This window comes from Convolutriloba macropyga, chromosome 4, assembly GCF_964194025.1.
Source record: "Convolutriloba macropyga chromosome 4, txConMacr16.3, whole genome shotgun sequence".
Classification (NCBI taxonomy): Eukaryota; Metazoa; Xenacoelomorpha; order Acoela; family Convolutidae; genus Convolutriloba; species Convolutriloba macropyga.
The window spans coordinates 31,863,172-31,882,177 of NC_134471.1; the positions used below are offsets into that span (position 1 = coordinate 31,863,172).

At 35.5% G+C, this 19,006-nt stretch overlaps 2 protein-coding genes across 2 annotated transcripts in view; one reads left to right on the forward strand and one right to left on the reverse strand.

The window, feature by feature from the left end:
* LOC142337622 (fizzy-related protein homolog) overlaps window positions 1–12,571 on the forward strand; it is a 270,950-nt gene extending 258,379 nt beyond the window's left edge. The window contains 4 exon segments of the mRNA XM_075386989.1: window positions 6,010–6,204; window positions 8,766–8,909; window positions 9,198–9,290; window positions 11,767–12,571. Coding sequence (XP_075243104.1) covers window positions 6,010–6,204; window positions 8,766–8,909; window positions 9,198–9,290; window positions 11,767–11,808 — 474 coding nt within the window. The 3' untranslated portion in view covers window positions 11,809–12,571.
* LOC142337623 (ubiquitin-conjugating enzyme E2-17 kDa-like) overlaps window positions 1–19,006 on the reverse strand; it is a 461,614-nt gene that overhangs the window by 89,981 nt on the left and 352,627 nt on the right. The window lies entirely within an intron of this gene.

The following is a 19,006-nucleotide window of genomic DNA, read 5'->3' on the forward strand; positions in this document are numbered from 1 at the left end:
AAGTATTTATTGAAGTTATTGCTGTCCTATCACTTATCCTCATTAATGACAGATTTTACGGGATGACGATGAGAAACAAGGCGATTTAGTTAGTGGCAAGAGTTCTTTGAAGTCGTTTTTTGATTTTGACCATGTCTTTAAAAATTAGATCTGATTTTTTTGTCTTGCTTGTTTTTTTTCTTGTGGTAAAATTGCTTAATTTCAATGCTGTCAAACTATTTGTTCTCATTTGACATCTAAAACAGATTTTTTGTCAGGTCAAAGCTAAATCAATTCATTGGATTGTAATTCAGGACTTGTACTATGTCTTTTTAGTTCGCTTTACCTTTGATCACGTTTTTCGGTTTTCCTAAGTCACGATTTTCAATCTTAGTTTCTGACTTGCCTCACTGACTGTTTAGACTGAATGGATTTTTAAATTCTTTCACGTGTTGAATTAGGTAATGTAGGGAATACGGTCAGAATCCAAAGATCAAAATCAAAAGAAACGGGATAAACCGATAAAGCGAGGTCTGGAAGTCATAGTGCATTAGGTTATCAAAGTTCATCAGATGTATCGCTAGCTGATATTAGTATTAAGCTTAATAGATTTCTGTTTATATGCTGAATTAAGTATATTTTTAGAATAAAACTGAATGTGCAGATTTTGTGCTTCAATTTAGAACACTTTTTGACATTTCGAAAAATGTTCTTTCATTTTCTTTCGGTCGGTTGTTTCTAGTTGGTTCATTCGTTAGGTTCAATTCTGCTTTGCAAATTATATCTTAAGCTATATTAGGCTTTCAAGTCATTGTTGTCCCAGAAGCTTCGATGTTTAGATATGGGTATTAGAAAAAATTGCCAATACTTTAAGAAACTGCAAATTATTTATCCCACTGTTTTGTTAATAAATAAATTTGTATTGTAAGAAATCCTGCTACGGCTCGCCAACGTAAGATGGAGCGGCAAAAGATTTCAATGAAATAGGGCTGGCCATTTTCTAATAGGTTCTTCTCCATTTGCTTTCCTCGGTTTTCTTTTCATGTACCGTTTCTGTTTTTAAATATCAGAAGTTAGTTATTTTTTGAATGAAGTTTCTTGGTATTGCAAGTTGTTTCGCCAAGAGATGTTTCAAAGCCGCAACATGCAAAGAATCTATATCAGTTTTGAAGCAGGGAATGCAACGTGTTAAAGAATTGGGAGTGCTTTATGTGGAACAAAATTATAGAGTGGAGCAAAATAGTGGAGAAATGGGCGGCTATTTTTAGGCAATTAGCTGAGTTAATTTTTAAGTTTTTGTTGTACATTCGTATTTTTGGTTGTCCTATTGTGTATTCTCATTAATAGCAGGCCTCATAGGTTGCCAATAAGGTTTTCTAGTCGAAATAATTGTTTTTTGTTCAAAACTGATGTCTTCTATGACTTCGGCATCAAAAGAAATTTTATAGATTTTTTTAGTTTTGCGAGTTATAGTCAACTTTTTAACTTATGTCTTTGTCTCTTTATTGACTGTTTTCATTGGTTTTTAAAAGTTTTTATTTTTGTTTAAAATATTTCAATTCCTAGCTATTGCTTTCTTTCACTTATACTCTGACCGTTTTTAAAAGAATTATTAAGGAATTTTTTTAAGGATAAGGTTAAGTCTTAGTTTTTAAGGATTTATTATTAAGGAGTTTTGCAAGTATTTATTGAAGTTATTGCTGTCCTATCACTTATCCTCATTAATGACAGATTTTACGGGATGACGATGAGAAACAAGGCAATTTAATTAGTGGCAAGAGTTCTTTGAAGTCCTTTTTTGATTTTGACCATGTCTTTAAAAATTAGATCTGATTTTTTTGTCTTGCTTGTTTTTTTTTGTTCTTGTGGTAAAATTGCTTAATTTCAATGCTGTCAATTTATTTGTTCTCATTTGACATCTAAAACAGATTTTTTGTCAGGTCAAAGATAAATGAATCCATTGGATAGTAATTCAGGACTTGTCCTATGTTTTTTTAATTCGCTTTACCTTTGATCACGTTTTTCATAAGTCACGATTCTCACTCTTGGTTTCTGACTTGCCTCACTCACTGTTTAGACTGAATGGATTTTTAAATTCTTTCACGTGTTGAATTAGGTAATGTAGAGAATACGGTCAGAATCCAAAGATCAAAATCAAAAGAAACGGGATAAAGCGATGTCTGGAAGTCATAGTGCATTAGGTTATCAAAGTTCATCAGATGTATCGCTAGCTGATATTAGTATTAAGCTTAATAGATTTCTGTTTATATGCTGAATGAAGTATATTTTTAGAATATAACTGAATATGCAGATTTTGTGCTTCAGTTTAGAACACTTTTTGACATTTCGAAAAATGTTCTTTCATTTTTTTTCGGTCTGTTGTTTCTAGTTGGTTCATTCGTTAGGTTCAATTCTGCTTTGCAAATTATATCTTAAGCTATATTAGGCTGTCAAGTCATTGTTGTCCCAGAAGCTTCGATGTTTAGATATGGGTATTAGAAGAAATTGCCAATACTTTAAGAAACTGCAAATTATTTATCCCACTTTTTTGTTAATAAGTAAATTTGTATTGTAAGAAATCCTGCTACGGCTCGCCAACGTAAGATGGAGCGGCAAAAGTGAAAATGAAATAGGTCTGGCCATTTTTGAATAGGCTTTTTCCGTTTGCTTTCCTCGTTTTTTTTTCATGTTCCGTTTCCGTTGTTTTTAAATATCAGAAGGTAGGTGTCTATTGATTGAAGTTTCTTGGTATTGGAAGTTATTTTGCCAAGAGATATTTCGATGCCGCAACTTCCAAAGAATTTGTATTAGTTTTTTTCCACATACCAATTTTGCCTTTTCTCATGTTATTTTTTTAATGATTTTTTTTAGATGATTAGTAAAATTAAATAGTAGGCTCTTTTTTGTGTTGTTGATTGGTTGGCAGGGCGCTAAGTGAATGTCTACTTCGGGGTGGTTCCCGAGTCTTCCGGTTATGTTTTTTAATCAGTTTTTGGAGTAAATTTTGAAGCAGGGAATGCAACGTGTGAAAAAATTTTGAGTGGTTTATGTGGAACAAAATTTGAGAGTGGAGATATTGGCGGCTATTTTTAGGCAATCCGCTGAGTATGTTTGATTTGAGTTTTGCTGTTCGGTTAATGTGTCTTTTTGCTTATAGTTGGTCTCATCTTCTCAGCCGGTTTTTATAGCTGTCCTATTTTTAAATCCAAAGAATTTTTCACTTTCCTTTTTTCTTTTTACTTTTCTCGGTTTTTCTGTATGTACCGTTTCTCTTTTTATATAAGAATGTAGTTTTTTTATTGAATATTGAATGCATTTTCTTGGTATTGCAAGTTGCTTTGACAATAATTGTTTGGGAGCCGCAACTTATGAAGATTTTGTATCAGTTTTTTTTTACATGTCAATTTTGACTTTTCCCATGTTATTTTTCCTCTGTTGCTTTTTACGATGATTAGTTAAATTAAATGGTAAGCGCTTTCATTTATTAAGTGATTGGCTGGGCGCTAAGTGAGTGTCTACTTCAGTTCAGGTCTCGAGTCTCCTAGCTATGTTTTTAAATCAGTTTTTAGAGTAAATTTTGAAGCAGGAAATGAAAGGCATGAAAAAAATTGCAGCGGTTTGTTGAACAAACGCAATATTTTTAGGCAGTCCGCTGAGTATGTTTGATTTGATTTTCGCTGTTAGTGTATCATATTGCTAATCGCCGCGCTCATCGCAGCTTGCTGTTATAGCTGCTTCTGTTTTACAATTCAAAAACTTTGAGTGGTATTTGGATGAAGTCAAATTGGAGTAGTGATTTTGGTCAAGCGGAGTCAGGAAAAAGCGAAAAAGCAAGTGGTTTCGAGGCGTGAAAATTTTCAATCTACTTTTAAAGTTGATTGGGAAAACTATGTTAGAGCAAAAATTAGATTTCACGTAAGTGCTTTTTGTCAACATCTAATTTGTTCAACTTTGTCTTGTACCGTTTTTTATCGACTAAAATCATCTATCGACTAAAATATCTTATCGACTAAAATATCTTTGCTAAATCATAGTTTCGCCAATTCAACGATAGTCCATTCTAGGTCTATAGTTTTTATTCAATCAATGAAGATTCTTCGATTTATAGACCAGGACTCGTCTTGGCCTATAAATGACTTTGAGATTTCATTGGCTTTGATCTTTCAAAACGGGATGTGCAGGTAAGGCCCAGTGGACATTAAATTTCATTAGAGGACCAAAGCTGGCTTTAGTAGTTCTGCTTAGAGCGGTGCAGCTGCTGGGAAGGCTTTAATGCAAGGTTGAAAGGTCATTGTAGATTTTGAGCCCAAATTGGTGCAATTTTTCAAGTTTTTTCGTCATTTATCGTATTTAGTCTTCAATTAACGTTTTGAAAGTTGACAAAGGTTTTTAGCAAGATCTATTATATGTATTAGTGCTGCAATCATAAACAATAAAAATAATTTCCGCATTTTTTAAGTTTTCTGAAAGTGTTTGTCATTTTTGAGCTTTTCCAGCATCAGGGGCCAAAAAATCTCATCTGGGGTATAATAGTACGTTACTGAATAGTTTTTAGTGGAAATGTAATGATTTTCAACATTTTAATGTCACGATTTGTCACAATTTTTTTGATAAAATGCAATTTTTTTCAAGTTTTTGGAAATATTTGTCTTGTTCAGTTTCCCTTGCCTCAGCGGCCAGGTAACCTCCTCCAGGGTTTGATAGTGTGTCACTGTGTTTTTATATGGGCAATGGAATGTTTTTAAACATTTTGACATCACGAATTGTTGCAACTTTTATATCAAATTTGAAATTTTTTAATTGTCTGAAAAGTTGTCTTGTTCCTAGTTTTTCGTTCTTTTATGAGCACCTGAAGCTATTTAAGGCTCAAAATTGGGTTTAAAAAGTGGATAGCCCATGGAAACAATGAAATGGTTTTGAAGAAGTTAATATTACAAATTTTAGCATGTTCTTTTGTCAATTTGTGTTTTTGTCAATTCTTTGTTATTTTCTAAGTTTGTTATCTTTGAGGGCCAAGGAACCTTCTATCTGGACAGATTCCAGAGACAAAAAAGTGGTTTTGAACATCCTAATATTGCCAAATTAAGAAATTTTCTTTAAATTTTGTAATTATCATTTTGATTTTTTTTATCTTTATTGACTACTAAATCTCTTTCAAGGCTTGTGCATTGGTAAACTTAAATGGATCACGTTTGGCCTTCAGGGTAAAAGCTTCAAGAGTTTGTTTTTGTTTACTTCGTTTGATTATTTCAGTTTCTCTAAAGAGAATTTGCCTTTTCGGCTGGCATTGTTCAATTGATGTGCTGTTCAGGTAGTAGCTCTAAGTATTTCATCCAATTCTTTGGATTGTATTTCAGGACCTTGTCCTGCTATGTTTTTTCTACTTCATTGAACAGAAATTTGTTTTTATTTGGCTGTACTTCAGTTAACGCTTGTTCAACAATTTGCGTTAAATCGTTTTCGCTCAAAATGCTTTTAAGCAGCATTTGCTCAGCAAAATAATCTAAAATCAACGCAGTCAAAACGAAATCGAAACAGGATAAACCCATTGAGCGCAATTTTAGATGCCCAATATTTGAACTTTGTTCTTATAGGTCTTAGTTACCATCGCTAATGTTGCTTATTGGTGTTGATACTAGTTCTCCGTATCCTCTCATTGAGAAACAGGAGTATGTGCAACTACGAAATTAAATGAAAATAGCTTGCCTTCAAAATGTTTTGGTACAAAGCCAATTTTCTGTTCTCTCAATTCCAATCGGGATTATGGGAATCAATGCCGGCTATTTTCTGGCAGCCTGCCGGGGATGTTTTCAAATCTTTGCCTTGTTCAAAAGCTTTTGTAATGACTATTGTAATCGGTTTTGCTGAGCAGAGCGTAATTTTCGATGCATATTTTCCAAAGATCTGAATTATGAACACCTGAAAATCAATTTATTACTTGCTATTCGAGATAATCAGCAAAGCTTATAAAGCCTGATCGCTTTCCTTCTTTATTAACCAGAGGTGAGCAGTTGATTTTTACTTTTTCAGCTGTTTGTGTGGGACTGTAGGAGTAATACATACATGCAACAGTACACAGACCATATAGCAGCAGTTAAAGCAATTGCCTGGTCTCCCCATCAACATGGTCTGCTGGCATCCGGGGGAGGGACTGCAGACAGGTGCATTAGATTTTGGAACACCCTGACACAGCAGCCACTCAGTAGCATTGATACTGGAAGCCAGGTTAGACAAATAGTACAAAGAGGATGTTAATTTGACCGAACGTGTTTTTTGCGCTCTCAGCGAAACTCACTCCGTTAATACCGGAATTTCATAGGCAGGCTAGTGGTATTGCGTACCTATAAATTCAGATAATACGTAACAGTAACTCGGCTGATAATCCAAATGTAAAGTTGATAAACTTCTTCCAAGTGTCACAGTAAAAATTGCCACGTAATCATAATTCATTGATATCCTCATAACATTAGTGAACGCAAATGCAAGCTCGATCATAGATGAACAAACGTGAAAAACCACATTTTGAGACATAATGAATAACTATGAATGGTGAAAATTTCCAAAATTTAATTATAAATTGGAATTTTATTGTGCCAAAAATTGAATTAGCACTCGGTAAAACTGACGTTCCGTATGCACTCATTGACAAAAGTAAAGGCACAAATTTTAATTCTGCCTGACACGCTGCCCATTTTTTATAGTCTCATTTAGTAAATATTTTCGGACGTTTCTCTTGATTATAGCTGCAAAGCTAAGTGAGTGGAGCTCTATTGCGGTGCTTTGGTTTTTTACAATTCAAAGAATTGTATTGGGGCGCTGTCTTTTTCTAAAGACCTGTTCACACATTTTTATGACTTTTGAAGTCAGATAGGAGTAGTGATTTTGGTCACGCCGAAACAGGAAGCGGAGCGAAAAAGCGAGTGGTTTTGCGGCGTGAAAGTTTTTCACTTTAATTTTAAAGTGGAATGAGAAAACAGTGTTTGAACAAAAATTCGCTTTCTGGCTAGTGGTTTTTTGTTCACATGCCGCAATTTCACTTTAAAACTTAATTTTAATTTGAATTAGTTTAAGGTCAAAGGAACTCATATGTGTAGTAAAGGTTTCTAATAGAAGGCTTCTGTGGAATGAATTTTAACAAGCTTTATTAATATATCGCTAAATGTTTTCAATTTAGATCTGTATCTATTTCTCTATTATACGGCACGCAAGTCTATTCTTTTGCAGCTATTCCGGCCATCTGCCAGCAATGTTTTTATCAATCGACGCATAATTTTTAAACTTTAATAGAGCTAATTTTAGATCAACTGGCAAGCTTACTTACAGAGAAAATGAGATAGAAGTCGACCAATTTTTCCTAATCAGCAGTATTTTGTGTCCCACGTGATTTCTGCTACTTGACCACAACTCCGTTGACTTAAGCAAATTCTTTCTTTATGTTTTAACAACTTTTTGAGCAATTTGAACAGGTTTCATGTCGGACTCAAGTTACTGCTGATTACGAAAAACTGGTCAACTTCTATATGGATTTTCTCTGTAAGTAGGCTTGTCAGTTTTTTCTGGATTTAGATCTGTTAAAAATATAATGATTATGCGCCGATTGACTTAAAAATCAAAGAAACGGCATTTTTTTTATTTTTGTATGACTTCAAAAAGGGACAAGGACGTTTAAATGTAAATTTGCAATTTAAGCGCTTACTTTTGTCAAGGAGTGTATTAAGTTAACACTAGAGAATCAAGGGTAAAAAGTGGCCAGAGCCTAAAATCTCGAGGAAGCTCAACTTAGTAATTTAGTTAGGAAATGCGGTAAGCTATGGATTTATGTTATTACCGCGCTTTTATCTACGTTTCTTGTCCTACTTAGTCACCCTCTCGAATTAGTAAAATATCACTTTTGACCCTCTCTCAAGTTTCGGTCTAGAGCCTTGTTCCCACACGCTCGCAAGCGTCCTCGTATCAGGGCTCTAAGTCACCGGTCGGTTTATGGTGTAGAATTTGCTTTTGAAATTTGATATTAAGTTAGAGTAATATTACCTCAAAAATTGAGTTTTGACTTCGTGAAAATAGGAGGGGTGCTACGTAATGGTTACGTGATTTTGCTTGAAGTCACTGAGAACTTCTGGCCTTTATCGAGAACCCCGAAGTGGTTCGAGATATTAAGTTAGATTTTGGAACTGAATTCTGCAGAGTCATGTAACCATGCTTGAAACACGAAACGCGCACGTTTTAAAATGACGGAAGTCAATGGAAGTCAACTTCTGACTAAGTAGCAATTTCTGGCACTGCAGACTTTTGGCATTTTAAAATGTACACGTGTGTTTTAATTAATTTTTGACGTTCAGTATACTTGGTTGCTATTCTTTGTTTGTCACGTGCCGATTGCTTGTCTTCTGCACAAATGTGACTTTCTGGATGACGCATTAGTTAATATAGCAAAATAACACCCATTAAAGACTAATGTTTATGAACCATTATTTTTGTAACAACTATGATTATTGCGCATAACATCTATGTTTATACTATAAAATGGTCGATTTTTTTCATTCCGCGGTTTGTATTTGTATTTAGCTGTTAAATAACGTCTCTATTTGCCGAACTCACATAATTTTTGAAAAAAAATTCCATCATTGCGTTTCTTCTAAGTTTGTAATAAGATGTTTTATCGTTGAGTAGTCCTGTCTTTATTAAACTTAAATTTAAGATGTTCGAAATTAAAATGTCTTAAAATAACGACAATAATGAGTGTTAAATACTGTTAATGGTTGCGATCATGTAATGTTGATTCTCAGGTGTGCAATTTGTCATGGGCAAAGTACACGAGTGAGTTGGTGAGTACACACGGGTACTCTCAGAATCAGATCCTGATCTGGAAATATCCCTCCATGCAACAGGTCGTCAAGCTAACCGGCCACACCTTCCGAGTCTTGTACCTTGTGAGTAGTTTCTTTTTATTTCTAAAAAAATGAATTTGAGATCTGAAGATTTTCTCGCGCAATTTTCAACGTCACATTTTGGACTGTAGAATCAGCCTTACATGGAAATCTGCCATCAAATGAAAAGTATTTTTTACACTACTTGTGTACGAATTGGCAATAAAATCCACCTGCTGAACATGGATCGCAATTGGAAAAAAATTTGAACCTTCATTAGTAGATGTTCCAATGAACTAGAGATTTTTGTATGGCCTTCATATTCGCCAAATAAATAACTTATATTTCCAGGCTGTATCACCTGACGGAGAGTCTATAGTAACTGGAGCCGGAGATGAAACGCTTCGCTTCTGGAATGTCTTCAGCAAATCCAGGGCAGAAAATGTATGTGTTACTTCGTTCTTGGTATTGTTAATAGGCGCTGTCAGCCTCTCAATTGTCGATTATTTAGGCGCTCTCCTTTTTTTACAATTCAAAGAATTTGAATTGTATTGGTGCACTTTCTTTTTTGTAAGATCTTTTCACGCTTTTTTCGGCATTTTCACGTCAGTGAGAAGTCAAATTAGTGGTTATTTTGGTAACACTGAAATAGGAAAGGGAGTGAAAGATCGAGTAGGTTGAGGCGTGACTTTTTTCAAAATTTCTTTAAAGTGGATTGAGAAATGATTTTTGAACAATTTGGCGGTTTTTGAGATGGATTTTTTCAGGTACGTCAGTTTGACTTCTGTTTTCAGAGTCCCCCCGTCAGTGCTTTTAAGACGGTACATATGTGTTCTAATTGTGCCTATTTGCCTTTGCTTGAGTTCATTAAGGGGCAGCCAAAAACTTTTAATGACTTTGCCACTATTTTTTGCCAAAAAATATTAGTGAATTTTAGATTTTGCCCCTTTTTTTTAAAACAAAAATTATTTGTTGTCTTATCCCTTTGTATCATCAATGACAGGTCTGATTGGTTGCTAATGAGGCATAAAAGAACTTAATTAATGGCTCGAGTTTTTAGGTAGTGGTTTTCATGACTTTGGCGCTACTTTTTTCTAAAACAAATTTGAGTGAATTTTTGAGTTCTGCAAGTATTTATTGTAGTTTTTGATGTCTAATCATTGAATCTCATTGGGAACAGATGTCTGATGCTGCTAATAGGGATTAAGTTTATCGATTTAATTGTTTTTGTCTAAAGCTAGTGCTTTCTAGGACTTTGACAGTAATTGTTTTAAATAATAATGATCATTTTTTTTAGTTTTGCGAGTTTTTCTTCTCAACTTTGTCGTCACAACTCTTAGTCTTATTTTTGACAAGCCTCATTGGTTTCTAAAAAGGCTTGAATTGGAGCAAGCCATTTTAGTTCATAGCTATTGCTTTTTGTGACTTATACGCTTGTTCGTTTTTTTAAAAAAATCATTGATTTTTTTTTTAGTTTGGCTAATACTTGTTGTACTTATTGCTGTCTTATCGCTTAATGTCATTGATGACGGGTCTCACCGTTGGTCATCGAAAAATCGATTAATTGACGTAATTGTATCCTCCACTAGCTGTCCGTGACTTTTATACGAAGTGTTTTCGAAAAGTTTCAGCGAGATTTATTGCGATTTTTGGTTCTTTTTGTCCTCTCATTTAAAATTGTTTGTGAGAGGACTCATCGACATTTAATGACAGATTGCTGATGAGAAATAGAGGAATATAGTTAGAAATTTGAGTTCATAGCATTTCTTTTTGATGTCAATCCTGTTTTTTCAAAAAATAAAAGTTGAGTTTTGTCTTGCTTGTTTTTGACGTTCTTGTGTTGTTTTATTGCTTAGTCTCATTACTTACAGCTCTCAGTTGCCTTCTAAAGTGGAATAAATGATTGTTCGGTCATAAATTAATACTATTCTTTGAGTTCTTTTTCAGGACTTGTCATGCTATGTTTTTTTAATTCGCTTTACCTTTTGATCACGTTTTTTGTTTTACGCAAGTCACGATTTTCATGTTTGACTTCTGACTTTCTTCACCACTGTTTCAACTGAATGGATTTTCAATTCTTTTACGCATTGAATTTTTCAATGTAGTGAATACAGTCAAGGTCAAAAAAGCAGAAATAAAAGAAACGGGATAAACCGATAAAGCCCGGTCGTTAAGTCATAGTGCATTAGGTTATCAAAGTTCATTAGAGTGGTTGCTAGTTGATGTAATAATTAAGTTTATTACCCTTCAGTTTAGAAGATGAAGTAAGTATAGGTTTAGAATCTAACTGAAACTGCACACTGAATTCGAAAATTTTTTGAAACTTAGAAAATTTTGTTGATTTCAGTCTCTTCTTTTCTTTTTCAGTTTCAATCACGATGTGTGTCTAGCGCGTCAACGGCGGCTGTTTTCCGGCAATCTGCCGGCCATGTTTCCTTTTTATTTTGTTACGGTAGTCAAAAGTGCTGGATCGAAACCATCCAGTACGAAGTTGTGTTCGTTTGAAGCTACAATTTAAGCGTATGATTGCTGCGCAAGTCGCACGAAGTTCCAAATCTGCCATTGAAGTAAAATCAGTTGGATAGAAGCAGATTACAGAAGCCTCTTCCTTAAAAAGAACTATTACGCTTGTCAGTTTTTTGTCAACAACAATGCTGAATCTGCATCGACTGAAGTTAGGTTTCAAATATTTAAAGTGGAGAATGACCTAGCGAAATTGAACCAATCTCTGCATCTATATTGAAGAGATATAACCGATTAAATTTATTTCATCGATTGGTAAAAACAGGGGTTAAAACAGCAGATCATTCTGCTTTCATCCGTTGGTCTTTTCGTAAAGTTGAATTCTTTTTTGAAGACTGGTTTCTGATTTAAGATCAGAATGTACATTTTTTCGACGCAATGCGAGATCTTGTTTCAGGATTCGCATTCAGTCCTAAATTTGTTCACCCAAATTCGGTAGTCAACTTGAGGAAAAAATGGTTTAGCGGATAAGAAAGGGAAAGAGCATGGAGCTCTATAAGCTGATCACTAGACGAATCTGCAGCTGCTGACCCTCTTTGTGACGTCTGACTTGGGATAAGTTTTTCCAACATGTCTGTGCAGAATAGAAACTGCTAAAAACTGTGGCGTATTGTCAAACTAAGGAACAAAGTTTCCATAGTGCTTTCTATCGTGTTAGTAGCTCTTATCAAGTCTAAAATTGCTAAGTTAAGATTTAAGGGTACTTGAAGGGTGTGCCGTCAATGTTTGATGAAAAAATAGACCTAACCTAGCAGAATAAGAGGCCTAACGTTTGAATCAAACAGTTAGTCGTTATAACCTCGGAGAAGAAATTGATAGGTTTTTAGACTTGATCTTTGTAATGTATAGTATGTCGACTAACTTAATAGTGTTTACTTTTAGCCTTTTGTTTACTTCTCAATGCTTTATAATCTCTTCTCATTTTCATAATAGATTTTTATTGTATATTGGAATCATAGTGATAGTGCGCAGCTTCATTATCTGGTGAATTATAATCTTATCTTTAATTCTCTAATTTTGTTGTATTTTAACTACTGTTTTAAATTGTGTCTTCTCGAGGCTTACTCTGCTTTTGTTCTTGAAGTGTTCAAATCAAGACGTGAATTAATTATAGAAATAGTGAGAGATATTTAACAATTCAGTGTCAGTTAACAAAGTGTTTAGAGTATGAAAGTATTGTCGAATTCAAACCTATCAGCTGACTTTGTTTTTCGGCGTCAAGTTATGCGTCGTAAAAGCGACGCATGTGCACAAAATCGTTAACCATGGATGCTCAACTCATACGCAATTTGGGAGTCCATAAATATTTGGACGCCACTAATTGCTCGCGGAAGAAGTTTGAGACAATTATTGTAAACATGTTGGTCTTTTAACGACTCGAAGAGGAGATTGAGATTCTGCTGGTTTTTTGGCTGAAGAAAGATTGTTCAGGACTTGATGACTTTTGTTTTCGAGCATTGGCTTTGCTTTAGAACGTTGACTTCTGCTTTCGAAGATTGGACTTTAACAGTAGCTTAGTTTGTAATATATAGTAATTTGAAACTGCTGGTAATTCAAGGTCAAAATTTCACTCCGAGAATTTTTTCATGTAATTCCTTCCACCTATCTGATCTACCCCTCCACCCACCTCCGCCTAAGAGTTTTTATTGCACGACTCTTCGAGTCGTTTCCGGTATTCTACCGGCTGTTTTTATGCAAAATTTTTGCTTGACCGTTTTGACTTTCCGAGTGACTTCGCGCGCCGTTGACTTTTTGCGTTTTGAGTGATCTAAATTTCTAGCGCAATCAACATTTTGAGCAGCTGAATTCAATTGGCGGCAGTTCACTACTAAAATTTAAATGGGAAACGCAGAAATTGATCGATGGCATATTTTACCTTAAATTTTGCTAGTGTTTAAAGTTGTATATAATAACCTGTAATGGCGTCAATTAAAGCCCTTTTTAGTGAATTTATTATACTAAATTAGTGCAGGATAGGCTAAGTTGTTCCCTAGATCTCCTAGAGCTCTAGTGGTCTTAGAGTAGTAATGACTTCCAAAGTACACAAACTTAGAGAGCAGTAGTAGCTTAATTGATTCCTGGCACATTTTTTAAACATTTTTAATGTCATCAAAGTAATATTTAGCATATCCGTAAAAGTAAACGTTCAAACCAATAGTTAATATAGTCTAGCGACTCACATTTTCTCTGCATACAAAAAATGAATACAAAGAGAAAAGGTAATATAAGTGAATTGTTTTTGTTATCTACAGCCTTCAAAGCACTTTTCTTTTTGAATAGTTCGGAGTAGCAGATAAAGACAAGTATTGATTGCCCATGTAAAAAAATTAGAATAAAATAGAATCAACAAAAACTGCGCATAAGGAGAAAATCAACAAAGAGCAAGAATAGCATTACGAGAGGAATTTTAATTCAAGTCAACTGCAAACTCATTTATTTTAACAGTTAACGAAATTTAACAGTTTTTTTTACTTGTCCAATAATTTAATGGCTGAATGAATCCATGAATTGATTTCTTGATAATTGCTGATTTAGAGAAGATTGAAGACGCATGTCATGATAGGAGGCTAATCAGTGAAAAATTTCTTTCGTTTTTAATGTTGATAAGAAATATGCACTTCGTTTAAGCCATCTCCTTAGCATTTATTCGCCTCTAGTTGAATATCTATGATGGTTCAGAATTTTTGTCCTTGAAGTTTCAGGCAGACAAAAAAGCCAGCATTCGGGTTGATATCAGATTTTTTATTTTCAAGCTTCGTTCAAAACTAATAAAATTCTCACAATTCACAAATTGATTAAATGCAGATGGTGGTTTTTTTTCTCAAAAAAATATCAGAATTACCCTCATATCAAAAAACTCTGGAAGGAAGTTGACAAAATTTGACAAGTAAAATGTGCTAAAAATTGAAACATTGTTCACCCGAAAGTTTTTAATTGCTCTCAAACGAAGTTTGTAGCAATTATATTAGTCTGGTCGGTCTTCTTTTATGCAATTTTTCGCTTTACCGATTTTTCGTCTAACGCTTTTGACTTTTTGTCCTCAAAAATGGGATAAACAGGTAGCGCCCAGTGGGCATTAAGTGCTCTTAGAGCTTTTCAGCTCTGTTTCAGCTCAAACTGTTTCGGAGACTTATATTTATGGTGTGAAGGGTGGTTCTTAGAGGTTGAGACACCTCCCACTTGTTGACCCCCCACACCCACTATTGCCTCCACCCCCCACCGCGCTGTTGCCCCCCCCCAACCCAGTGTTGCCCCCCATCAGCCCCCGGTGCACCCCCCCCCCCCCGTGGCTAGCTACTAACGAAACCAACCGCTCACCGGTCGTTTGAGAGCAATTCGCCCGACGTTAGTCGGTTATGTTAATTGTTTCATTAGATTGTTATTCATCATTTTTGAATGTTGAGTTTGGAGGCTTGCCTGCCCAATATATTGAACTCATGAACCAAATGGTGATACGGATAAGCATCTCATGACTAGCCAAGGCTCAACGGTATTCAGATTGTCCGAACTATTAGTCTGCTGTTTGAGACAAGTACAAATCACACGCTACCATTGTCAGTTTATTTACATTTTATTTCCTCTTCTGTCGATTCTACGCGATAATCATCTGATGTTAATCGCGTAGCTTTTTCCGCATAGTTTTTCCGGGCAATTGTTTTATCTGTCGTAAGTGGTGGCTCCTATCTAGATATCACTTTTAGTACGTCTTTCTCTCGTTTCTCGATCTCCGAGTTTTTCTATCACAATTGCGTACCAAAACATCATTTTTCATGTGAACCCGTCTTTTGGTGAAAGCAGTCGAGGGACGAGAAACCCGCGCAGCTCATCCGTTTTTCTTTTCGTAAGGCGATTATATACGGTTTTTCTGGCCGGTTGAAATTTAGGGCCCGAAACCATTACTTTCATGCTGGAGAAAAGGTTTGACGTTAAATCGTAAATAGATAACGAATTAGTCTGTCTACCCAAGGTGTAAGACGGCTAATGAATGATTTACTGGAATTGCGTTTCTTGAAAATTGATAATTTCGTTTTAAAAACAAGAAATTTCTTAAGAATTGAATCGACCAAGCAACTCCAAATATTTCATTTTGTTATTGCTATATCTTTTTCACTGGATTTATGAAATCGCGACGCGAATTTTATCCATCAGTGTATCTAGGAAGAATCGGCGCTGTTTTGCATAAGCTTGTATCATAACTTTTTTGCAAATTGACCTTGTTTCTTGACTTATTGGGAATGCGTTTTTCAAGGCAGGCGTAAACCTGTTTTAAGTGATATCCCTGAGTTAAATGTGTACAAATCATCGTCAGAAACAAAATTTTTTCTTGATATTCTTAATGTACAGTTCACTGCTTTTTGGAACTTGGTCGGTAAATAATTAAAGCCGTATAAACCTATTTTGGTTCTAAATTTGCCATCCATATCTCACTGAATGTATTTAAATTGCATTGTTTCGAGATTTGGCTTGTCCCCTATAAAGTCCATTCTTTTTGGGTTCGTTTAGCTTCTGCTGACTGCAACATGTCGTACTCAACTTTTAGCAATGTCATTTGATAAGCAAAATTTGTTCAACAATTTCTTGATGAATTATGTGGAGTGAAATCAAAGCTTATTTGGCTGTTCAGAATAAACGCAAGTCGAGATTTGGTGGCTAAATTGGGCAACTGGTTATAGGAGATCAAGTTAAGAGAACAAATTTCCTGTAAAGACTATGAAAACGTTGAATATTTGATAGGAAAGAATTTAAACGAGTGAAGTCAATGATTGAACAAGAGATTCAAAAGAATGAACTAAATTTGTACACTCATGCAAGTATAACGCAAAACTAACAATTTGTTGCACCAAACGATTTGGAATAAAAAATGAGTTTGATCTGTTTATAATGAACAACATAAATTCAAACAAAAGCAGTCAAATTTTAGAAGCATTTTATGGTGGGAAGATAGATTCATAGACACAACTTAGAGCTGAAGCAGAAATAGCCTCCCTGCATGGTGACATTGGTGAACACTCAACAAGTTTATTGCAACACTTAGGTTTTGTTTCTCTAAAGCATGCTATATTTTGACTACTTCCGAGTCGTACGTTTCATGACATTTAAATTGGTAGCCACTGATAGCAGTAAGGGCAACGACAACATCAGTTGTTTTTACTCCATTTTCAAAACTTGTGGGTGAAACGAGAGGCGGAAAAATATCAACTGCTGTTACAAAACTTCTAATTTATACAAGAGTTGATCAAAAGCATCGCCGCATGGTTGTTATCGCCATCTCGAATATATTCAAAAACTCAACGGTGCCAGTCGATTGGTGAATTCACTGCATATTACCATTAAGAGCATAAAACGTATTAAGAGAACTCCACTGACTTGGTGAACTGTCGCCCTTGCTCTTATCTACAGAAAGGAGAGGTTCCCAGTTCAAAACTTCAGACCGGTGTCGTCGCTGAACATCAGTCAAAATGGTTTTATGAAAAGGAATACAATCAACTCCAAAAATCTTTCCTTCTTGAAAACAGTGTACACGGGGTGGGACAAGGATTCGAAAAGTCAAGTGGAAACATTTTCGACGAGGTACCACATCTCGAGCTCTTGAAGACGGCCGTAAACAAAATTTGGAGTTATGTTGCTGCTTTTTTAAATAGCCGCAGGCAACAATTCGTTGGAGTTGATTAAACCTGCTCAACGATGGAAAGTTTTACTAGCGGTATACCTCAGTGGGGCCTTTGTCGTTCTGCATCTTCACTAATGATGTCCCTTACGCTGTATTTTTCTCCGAAACCGTCAAGTATGCTGCTACTCTAATGATACTGTCTTCAGGAAGTTTAGACGGGGAACTTTGAACCAATTCTGCAGGAAGCGGCAAGTGACTCATCGATAACAAAACAAAACTGGCTGCCACCAATGCCCCAGCCTGTCTTGAGGGTCATACAGAAGTACTATCAGCCCTTAGGGTAGATCTATTGTCCTTAAAAGTTGTCAACAACCTCGGAATACTTCCCTACAATTAACTAACTGTTAGAGGAGGCTCAAAACGCAAAACAACTTTTCTAGATGGTGCAAAGATAATTCGCGTTCAATATACGATGGCAATTGAAACTGCGTCGTTACAAATCATTAATACTACCAGTTCACCTGTTTGGCATTTCTTGTGCCAGCTTGTTGCGAGCCAGCCTTTAGCATCTCGAGGATTTCAGAAGAGAGGAATTCGATGGAAATGTGGAGCAATTGGCGAACACTTTTCACAGCTGAGGGAACGTAATCTTCTGTCATTATCCTTGTACATCCAGCTCAACAACCAGCTTCTTCACTCAACAATAATTTGGAGCGAAGGCAACGATGTAATTTCATCGCTGAAGGTGGATGAAGACCAGACCAGCAGGAAAGATTTCTGTCAACTGCCCAATGCCAGAACACAAAAAACGAGAAGAGAATGTGTCTGCAGACCGATCACGGCTGTGAACCGAATACATTCAATTGTGAACTTTTGGCACTCAGAGGAACTCAAGACTAGCTTAATTACTATGACGCAGAAGTTTGCCGAAGAAAAGATATCAGAATTGAATGTCTGCACTTAGCAGTTGCAATGTAACTGCAGCCACTGCAGAGACAACTGGACATCGTTCTAATTGACTGCGAGAGAGAAATCCATTCGGCATATTGATGAGAATTCCCAACAACAACAACCTCAACTCGGAGTTTAATAACTTCTTGATGGTGGTAAAAATGGAGTGATATATCTAATCAACTCTGCGGTTACAACATTTGCCTTACTTAAGGCCCGTTGAAAAAGATTAGACATTTTTTCTGCTACTCTACATGTAATAACTGTGGCAGGAAAAGACAGTCTGATCCTGAAGCAGATTTCCCTTTTTGTTTCCCATTTCTTTGTACTTTGTACTACTCAATGACAGCTAACAATTAAATCATCTACTAATTATGCACCCTTTGTTGTCGCAAGAAGAGGTGATTAATATGGTGTACGCAAATATAAAAATAAAGAAACCATTTTTGTTGCCCCATCTCTATGACCACCCGCGCTTCTTTCATGAAAAAATTATTTGACTCTTTTACCAGCGTGTTTCAGCTATAGATATTGCTGCAAATCAATATTTGAAGTTTGGCAAAAGTTTAAACCACTAAATTGACAACATAAGTCGGGAAAAAATAGTTGCTAAGCAAATGCACCTTTTCATTGATTTAGGTGGTTTTACAATTGATCCTCTAATGTCAATATGATTCTTTTTTCTTAATGCTGTCAGCTTTTTCTCTAAATAGGACTTCAATCACACTAATGATCTCTCTCACGCTGTAGTTTTCTCCGAAACGTGCCTGTATGCAGATGTTGTAGTGATACTGTCTTCAGGAAACTTAGACGAGGAACCTCGAAGCAATTCTGCATGAAGCGATGAGTTGGTCATCAATAACAATACAAAAGTGAAGGCCTGTGCCCCAACTTGTTTTCTGGGTTTTATAGAAGAACTTTTAATATAGTGTACGCAAATATAAATATAAATACTTCATTTGTGTTGCCTCATCTCTACGGCCACTCGCCCTTCGTTCGTGAAAATATTTTTTGACTCTTACCAGCGTGATTCAGCTATAATTATTGATGCTAATCAATATTTTTAGTTTTTCCA